This window comes from Oratosquilla oratoria, chromosome 30 (genome assembly GCF_046742065.1).
Source record: "Oratosquilla oratoria isolate Oo_2021 chromosome 30, ASM4674206v1, whole genome shotgun sequence".
Classification (NCBI taxonomy): Eukaryota; Metazoa; Arthropoda; class Malacostraca; order Stomatopoda; family Squillidae; genus Oratosquilla; species Oratosquilla oratoria.
Window position 1 is genome coordinate 48,896,010 of NC_134806.1, and position 10,000 is coordinate 48,906,009.

General features: G+C 37.5%; 1 protein-coding gene across 8 annotated transcripts in view; it reads right to left on the reverse strand.

Annotated features, from left to right (window-relative positions):
- Positions 1-10,000, reverse strand: part of LOC143041178 (high affinity cGMP-specific 3',5'-cyclic phosphodiesterase 9A-like) — a 467,704-nt gene that overhangs the window by 60,136 nt on the left and 397,568 nt on the right. For all 8 annotated transcript variants that reach the window (XM_076213009.1, XM_076213007.1, XM_076213006.1 and 5 more), the window contains one exon: positions 7,640-7,789. Coding sequence is in view for 5 of the 8 variants with exons in the window: in XM_076213006.1 (XP_076069121.1) it covers positions 7,640-7,789 (150 nt within the window). In the remaining 3 variants the exon portion in view is untranslated. The remainder of the gene's footprint in view (positions 1-7,639; positions 7,790-10,000) is intronic.

Below are 10,000 nucleotides of genomic sequence, written 5' to 3' on the forward strand. Positions count from 1 at the left end.
TCTCTGTTGTTCCTTAACATCTTATAACTCGGGTTTCGTAGGCTAGAACAATGTACATAACTATAATTTGGGAGTTAAGAGAAAGGTTTTTGCCTTTAATGTAAAGATCTTCTAAAATACGGAGTAGGGAGGCGTCTTCTTCCGATTGCAGAATGGAGGGGCCATTAAGTGGTGACACGAATACCTTGAGCCTCTTCTGAATTCCTTTTCGGGGCTCCCTTGGGTGGGTGTAGTCTTAAGCGCCCGGAGAGATTCGTGGTGATTATTCCGATGTATGTAGAGGGTAGGGCTGGGCAGTTCCCTGGCGAGCGTTTATACTCCTACACCAGGTGGCTACGTGGAAGATCTGGGATGTCAATTTTGGGTCTGTTTCTCAGAAGGAGGTGATTTTTTTTATTATTATTTTTTTTTTATTGTGAGGTCTCCACTTTGTCGATTCCTCAGCAAGAAAGTCGTGAACACAGAGGCTGCTGTGAACTACAATCAAAATTGTCTACATGAGGACCTACGACCTACATACAGCAATATATAAATATACATGTCACAGGGAATGTGTTTAAATGTGTACTTCAAGAAATCCCTGAAAGTTTTAGTAAGTTCATGAAACCACTGCAACCATCAGTAGTTACAATCTCTAAAACATTAAGGGATTTCATATCATTACTGTTTGCTGTAGTCTCTTTCTACTCAGATTTCCTACTTTCAAATCAGTGAATGTATGAAATGGTCGATGACAGGCAAACAGCTGTTACGTCTCAGTACAATTTGGGGTCCCGTGGATGTCACACATTCGTAGTTACGTCCACGCTCGTGCCCATAAACAAACCTGACAAATTCTTGTCAGTTGTGTTCGGTGTCATGTACCGTGCGCTGTTCCAACAGATTGTTATTGATTCCGTGACGGTACGATCTTCGCCTTTTACGAAGCAAGCCGCTCAGGCGAGGGTTCGAATCCCAGTAGGAGAGTTTATTCCCATATATATATATATATGTATATATATGTATATATATATGTATATATGTATATATATATATATATATATATATAAACATATACGTATGTACCTGTTTATCTATCTATAGACACACATATAACGTATATATATTTCCATAACAATTCATACAGAAGCATAAATGGATACCAGCTTACCATCATAGGACGGAGAGTCTCTGTACCCGTGACAAATATGCGGGTACAGCCATGCCCTGTCGCTGCGGGGGATTGGGTGCGGGTGAAGCCTACATCATGCTCTTGGAACGACAATCACTCAACAATTCTAATGCAGACTTCTGCATATTTTATTTATAACCGTGGTTGTCCGTGCACAGAGGGTAAAAGGGAGGGTTTCTGTCTCAGTTAGGCGTCTCGAAGCGGAAGCTCCTATTATCTTTCACCTGCGACTTACTATGCTCCTATTCTTCGAACCTTTGTTACCTATCTTTTCCTTCTAGCTCCTCCTTTTCATATATTCTCATTCGGGTCTTAATTTCATTCCACACATTTTTCCTGTCCTAATTCTCCTTTCTTCTCCGATTTATTTTTATCCTCTTTGATACCTTACCTTCTGGCTTTGGGCTTTTGTGCTTTGTAACTCTTCCCTCCTTCCTGACTTCATAGTTCTTTTCCAACTCTTGTCGTTCTTTTTATTCTTTTTTCAACCATTACCTTTTTCTTCTCTCCCCTTACATTATTCATTCTCAAGAAGCTCTTAGCTTTCTCCCATTCACTTTCTTCGTCCTTTTCCCGTTTCATTTTGTTGCACTCTTTTCTTATCCCCCGATTTCCATTCTTTTTTATGTCTTTTCTTCGACTCTTTATTCCTTTGGAATTGATCCACTTATTATCCCTTAACAAAGTTTTTAGACAACTTTCTCTCCTCTTCTTATGCTGTTATTTATTTCGTTCTTCCTTATCCACCTCCTTTATTCCCTTTCAGACTTTTGTTCATCTGTGCTTTGTTCACTTATTTTCCTTATCCTTTTATCATTCTTATTCTAGTTTCAAACTTGTTATCCACCTCTTCCATCATCTTTAATTTTCATTCTCTTACGTTTGTTCTTCTGCTCTTTCTCCATTCATTTTCTTTATTCTCCTTATCCTGCTCTTTCGCATTTCTAAATTGTTTACATCTTCAAAACTTTTTAATTACCTTTCTCCCTTGCTTCTCTGGGCTCCTGCTTGCCCTCCCTTTGTACATGAAGGTGGGTAATTGAATTAACTCGTGTGCATTAAGTTCGCGCCAGCCATTCTACGGTTCTGTTGTGACATAGTGCAGATGTGCTGCTTATTTGTTTTGAGCCGCTGGAGGGAGACGCTCTGCTCTGCTCTTATGCTTTGTTAATGTGCTGCACCCTTTCGTGTGAAAGGTTTTTATTTCTAGGTTGGTTTTTAATAGCCTTTAACATTTCTGTTATCTCTTAGATTTTTTTTTATTGATTGATATTGATGCTTTAAATTTTTTTTCTATGTTGTTCTACCGCTGAACTTTACTTCTTCAGTTGATTTCCGACTTTTTGTTTTGTTACTAGGCCGATATTTTTCTTTTACGTTACTCTATTGATATTTGTTACTGTCTTTATGTCAACATACTACTGGATACCTATTACTAACTTATTTTCGTGGAGTTTGCCCTCCTACAAGGAGAGAAATGTCCTTCTCTGAAGGACCTTCTTCTACTTATTTTCATTATCTTCAAAGTTTCAAGCTCTTAGTCACAGCATCTTTCAAACAAAACTGTTTTCAGCCTTTTCTTGATTAGGAATATTTAATTTCCAATTAACTGCATAAGTCTATCAAAATATATCTTGTTTTTTAAGAAGCCATTTTTCGTTCTGTTCCTCATCCCTGTAATCTCTTACTGATATACAAAGGGTTACGAAGAAAGACCATGCTGACATGAGACCTTTTGGTCTATAACTAGGTCGGATGCAAAAAAGAAAAGAAAAATGAAATAAATAGAATAAAATAAATGAAATAAGTAAAACAAATAAAACAAAATAAATACAAAAAATAATGACAAATAATAAACAAACAAATAAATAATAATAAATAAACATAAACAATAATAATTCATAGTAAATGAATAAACAAATAACAGATAAACGGATAAATGATAATGAATAACAAACGAATAAGCAAATAATAAATAAATAAATAAATAAAACAAAATAAGATAAATGGCAAGCATTACTGCATATTGTTTAGGTGTTTATCTAAATGTTTCTTGAAACTCTGATCCGTAATACATTGCAATGCCTCTGCAGGAAGTTTATTCCATTCATTTACTACACGGTTGGCGAAGTTGTTTCTATCCACTTCCAAGTTAAATCTACTTCCTGACAGTTTGAGACCCTTATTTCTTGTGTGATTCGTATTCATTGTGAAAATATCGTCACTTTTGATGTTTTCAATTCCCTTTAGAATCTTAAAGACCTGTATCGAATCACCTCTGAGTCTACGCTTGTATTAGACACTCGATAGTATTTTCCTGTTTTTCTTATTTGTTTGTCGTCATTTCCCTTGCATTCACAAATTTTATGGCTACGAATGACACATTTCTGCTCATTAGTTCAATCTGAAATACTGTGCTCAAATTCCTGACACTTAAAACACGCTAAGACATCACAAATGTTACGTTTTCCTGGGCTAATATTTCTATCACATCCTGATTTATTTCATATAGAATGTTATCTTTCTTATCAAAGCTAACAAACCGCTTTGTGTAATGAACTTTGTGTTTTCCCCATACTTTGGTATGACTACATGTTATTGTGCAGAATTAATTGCATAGTATCATTAAGCCAATGCTTTAGGGACTATTCTATGACGCCCCAGGATGCCGCACGTCATTTGTCTCTGCTAGAGTAAAATCTCTACTCGAAGAAGAATTATGCTGTTTTTGTACGACTGTCACTTCTTTGTGCTATTCCCCTGAAAGTGTCTTTTACCCCATCTGTGTGTATACATTTTCTATTTCCCTTTGACCCCTGTGGTAGGGGTAGAAAAAGAACTCTGTCACTATGATTCTCATGCGAGTCACAAAAAGCAAAAAAGTGGAACGGAGTGATAGAACATGGAGCACTTCTTCATTAGGACAAAAGAGCAAAAAATTCCTAGAAATCGTGCATAGACGTAGAAATGCATCCTCTGAATATACGGACGTAAGTTGAATTCGTTCTAGCAGGACGGCACTAATGTAAGACAGAAAACCGTAACCTAATTTTCTTATGCTTGTGAAAGCCAAACGATATTGGACACACATGCTCCGCCAAGCTTTCGGACAGAAATGTTTTCTGGTTCTTCTTTTTCTTACTGACGATCAAAGCTGACTCAAATTGTCTGAATAGTAACTTGAGCACGGGGTAGTGGTTGAAGAGAGCTTAGGCCCGGCCCGCGCCGTCTCACATCGCGTTATCGCTTCTGCAGTTGAGGGGACGTCATAGAGATAATGAAATAGACTGGCAGGAGGTGGGATAAGGAGGTAAAATGGTATCCGTTGAGGAAGTGGTTTATGGAAATGGTCTATAACCCGTACTCTACCGGTGGGGCATCGCATCGATTATTGGCGGTAACCAGGATGTAAGGAAAAGTGCCATCAGGTTTTCCTTTCCTTACGGGAACCCGCAGAGGGCCCTTCATGATTTGTGGTCGTTGAGCCTGGGAATTAAAGGTCAGGGACAGGATTTAGACTAGGAATGGGGTCAGGGTAAGGGTTGAGGGTGGGATCAGAATTAGGGTCAGGAGTGGGAATAGGATTGAGGAGAAGGAAGTTGTGATGGGTGATCCTATTTCTAAAAGTATCAAAAGTGGGACTATTGACTACGTGAGATGAGAGATGATTCCACTCTTCTTGGTGGCTGCCTGGGAAAAATGAATAATACTTGTGGGCCCTTTCCATAAAAATCGTGCAATGTCTAAGAAGCCGGCAACCGCCACCGAACGGAGACATATCTTGTGGTCGATATTCTGGGCTTATTCAGGGACCCAATACCAGACCACATAGCCTTTAATGGTGGAGAGAAAAGGTAGGGTTTTCATCTTCGAGTAGCGGGAGGGGATCTTCGCCTGTGAACAACTGTAGTACCACCTCCATATGCCTACAATCGCTTCTGGATTTTTTTCATTAATACATATATATATATATATATATATATATATATATATATATATATATATATATATATACATATATACACATATATATACATACATACATATATTATATACACACACACACATATATACATATATATACATATATACATATATGTATATATAATACATATATATTTTGTATATATGTATATATATGCATGCAAAGAAATCACAAAACAAACGTGAAAAACTACTTTTGCAGAAACCACCGGGTAATTAAAAAAAAAAATACCGAACGTTTTCGTCTAGACATTTTCAAATGTCTAAATAGACGAAAACGTTCTGTATCTGTTTGTTCAATTTCCCCATGATTTGTGCAAATATATATATATATATATATATATATATATATATATATATATATATATATATATATATATATATATATATATATATTAGCCAAATTACTCGCGCGTTGCTGCGGGCAAATTATCATTTTTATTTTGATAGATTTTGTGGATAAAAGTTACACGTATCAACAAAACTCAATGGAAATGTAACAAAAATGAAATGTTAAAAAAGTAAGAACATTTCAATTTGAGGAGGGAGACGCCCTTTGGAAATAAAATATACTTATCCAAGTAGCCTGGGTTATGGTGAATATATATGGTTTTGGGGGGAGTTCGTGAACAAACAGACAGACAGAGGCTACTACTTTATTATAGTAGATACAAATGAAAGATATTTATCCAAGTACCTTGGGTTATAAGGTTTCAGAATATATATGGTTATAGGGGTCTATCTGCAAAAACCTAGGAGGAGTTCGTGAATAATCCCTAACCTAACCATACCCCACCTAACTTTAACCCTTAACCCTAACCAAAATAATTTTGGGGGGAAATGAAATATAGTTATCCAAGTACCTGGAGTGATAGGGTATCAGAATATATATGGTTATGGGGGTCTATCTCCAAAACCCTAGGAGGAGTTCGTGAACAAACAAACAAACAGACAGACAGACAAATGAAAGATAGTTATCCAAGTACCTTGGGTTATAAGGTTTCAGAATATATATAGTTATAGGGGTCTATCTGCAAAAACCTAGGAGGAGTTCGTGAATAATCCCTAACCTAACCATACCCCACCTAAATTTAACCCTTAACCCTAACCAAAATAATTTTGTTAGGGAGATGAAATATAGTTATCCAAGTACCTGGAGTGATAGGGTATCAGAATATATATGGTTATGGGGGTCTACCCCCAAAACCCTAGGAGGAGATCGTGAACAAACAGACAGACACAGAGGCTACTACTTTATCATAGTATATATATATATATATATATATATATATATATATATATATATATATATATATATATATATATATATATATATGTGTGTGTGTGTGTGTGTGTGTGTGTGTGTGTGTGTGTGTGTGTGTGTGTGTGTGTGTGTGTGTGTGTGTGTGTGTGTGTGTGTGTGTGTGTGTGTGTGTCTCAAGAAACAGACCGGCAACCTTTCCCTCTTTCCATCATCAGACCAGATCTTTATTCTCTTCTTAATTGAGGTAGTCTGAGACTTATTTGCTTTGGTGATGTTTCAGAGTAAAATAAAATATTTTCATATTAGACAGACTAAAATCTGAAGCGTACGATAACATGGGTTAATTGTTGTGTCAATCGCTTCTCTAGTTTCCTACTACTATTTATGTATACTACTAATCGACTAATAACCCTCATATTACCGTCATTCTTGCCTCCAGCGATTTTAGTTAGATCACTTGGTAGAGTTAATGTATTATGAATAAAGAAAATCTTTAGCTATCAAACTGCAAACCGTAGTGAAATGCATACATTAATATGAAAGAAAGAATTAGGAACTATGAAAAAAATAGTTGAACAAGATTGGAGAGTTGCAAAGCTAATGCTAAATAATATTATTATAAAACATCGTCATGTCCAGACGCATTCAATATGATTTCAGCATTCTGGAGTCATTATACAAGATAAAAACTCCAAAAGCAATTTTGAACCTGAATTCCCAAAATGGAGCGCTGGGATGAATATGGCATATTTCAGATCTACTCTCTGGCTGACACAAAACAGCTCTCTTAGATTTGGAGGAACATTCTAGATCGGTGTAGATGAACTGAACTGTGCCTAATCATAGTTATGTATGTTACTGTTTGGATTATCTTGACTGCACTTGTATATACTAGCTATACCAACGTGAGACATGATTTTTTAGGACTTTAACCTTAAGACGATTCTAAAACTCACCATCCCTTTTCCATGAAACGGGAAGTGAAAAACCCCTGGTAGGGCAAGCCCTGTTAGTTGCGGCAAGCCGCTGATTTTCTAGGCCGATAACTAGGTCGTCTCCCTATCTGGCCAGGTCTGTCGTGAACCAACGCAGAAACACAAATCGAGTCCCTCACGACCACCTGATCATGAGTTCGATGATTCTATTCAGCTTTAGGGGAACTCTGGTCATTAAAGAGTCGATGGAACTCGGGTTTGATTACAGCATAGCGTTCCACTCACCATCACACTTGGCTGCCACGACGGTGAGTGAGTAAGGCGATGCCGGAGTGTTGGCCGGGATGTCTGGGGCGATCTGAAGCAGCACACCGTCTGCCGTGTGGAGCTTGAGCACGTCGGAAGTAGCAGTCTCAGCCGCGCACCGGAACAACTCTGGGAATAATAGTAGTAATATTAATAACATCTATAATAATGAATAATGAATAATGAATAATGAATAAAAATAATGAATAATGAATAATGAATAATGAATTATGAATAATGAATAATGAATAGTGAATAAAAATCATGAATAATGAATAATGAATGATGAATACTGAATACTGAATAATGAATAATGAATGATGAATAATGAATAATGAATAATGAATAAAAAATACTGAATACTGAATAATGAATAACAAATGATGAATAATAAATAATGAATAATGAGTAGTGAATGATTAATAATAAATAATTGATAATGAATAATTAATAAACTTTGCCATTGAGAATACAAAGTAGAATACCATGACTGTTCCAGGCCCGGATGGGTGTTACAAAGGAAAGGGGGACAAGTGTGAGTGTAGTAGTTTCAGAGGGATCAGCTTGTTGAGTGTAGTTGGGAAGGCTTATGGGAGGGTCTTGATTGAGAGGATTAGGAGAGGAACAGAGGGAGTAATTGGTGAGGAACAGTGTGGGTTTAGGACAGGTAGGGGTTGTGTAGATCAGGTTTTTGTGGTAAGACAGATATATGATGAAAGCTATAGGAAAAGGTAAGGATGTTTTTTGGGCTTTTATATATCTGGAAAAGGCTTACGGCAGGGTAGACAGGAAGGCATTGTGGGAGGTACTGCAGATATATGGGATAGGACGAAAGCTGTTATGAGCAGTCAAGAGTTTTTACGAGAGTAGTAGAGCTTGTGTTAGGATTAGAAATGGAGAGAGTGAATGGTTTGAGGTAAAGGTGGAACTTCGTCTGGGATGTGTTATGTCACCCTGGCTGTTCAGCCTTTACATGGATAGGGTGGTGCGAGAGGTGAATGCAAGGGGTCAGGGGTTAGAGATGATTAAAGAAAACGGAGAAAAGTGGGAGGTGAGCCAGTTGTTGTTTGCCGACGACACTGCGCTTGTAGCAGGATCAGAGGAGGGATTGAGGAAGTTAGTGACAGAGTTTGAGAAGGTGTGTGAAAGAAGGAAGCTGAAGATAAATGTGGGTAAAAGTAAGGGGATGAGATGTACAAGGGGAGAGAGTGACAGCAGGCTGGAAGTGAGCATTAAGGGTGAAAGACTGGAGGAAGTGTGTGCGAATGTGGCAGGAAAGGGAGGAGTGGGCGTGGAGGCAGAATGTAGATTGAGAGAAGCGAGTAAAGGCCTTGGTGGATTAAAAAGTATAATGAGAAATAGGCATCTGGAAATGGATACTAAGGGAGGTTATATGAAGGAATGATTGTGCCAACAGCACTGTACGGGGCAGAAACATGGAACATGAGAGAGGAAGAGAGGAGTTTGAATGTGTTTGAGATGAAATGTCTGAGAATTATGATAGGGGTTACTATGCTAGATAGAATGAGAAATGAGGAGGTGAGGAGGAGAACAGGGGTGGAAAGGGAGCTGGGAGATAGGGTTGATGAAAGAGTATTAGGATGGTTTGGACACATGGAAAGAATGAGTGAAGAAAGATTAGTAAAAGAAGTGTGGAAGGCAGAGGTGGAAAGAGTGAATATGAGGGGGCTTCCTAGGATGAGATGGATGGATGGGGTGAAAGGTGCATTACAAAAAAGAGGAATGTCTGTTGAGGAAGGACGGGAGAGGACAAAAGATAGGGGTGAATGGAGAGGGGTTGTGTATAGATGATGCCAAGATAAGAGGGAGGGAGGAGGGTGGAGGGGAGTGGAATATATAGGAAATAGAATGGGTGGGAGTGGTTTCTATGCTTTTCTTTTTGGCTACCCCCCGTGTAGGGGGAAAAAGCCTTTGGTATATGTATGTATGTATGTATGCATGTGTGTATGAGTAAGATTATAATATTCTATATGAAAATATGCTATGTCTTTTATAACTGTTCGTGATTTTTTAATTCAAAAAGTATATTTTTAACATTGGAAAACATAACCCGTAGATGAATATGAACTCTAATAAACATTGTAATACGATATAAAAGGAAGTTCATAATTTTGTTCACTACCATTTTCAACTTTCTCATTGTACAACTTGGGTATACACATATTTCTGTATAAGCTATTGCTACAGCGAATACGCACCCATGCTATGGCCTATGATACACTAGCAAATAACATCCTTAAACACACGTACACATACGTACACATACAAACTTCACACAAAAACACATGCAAATATATATATATATATATATATATATAT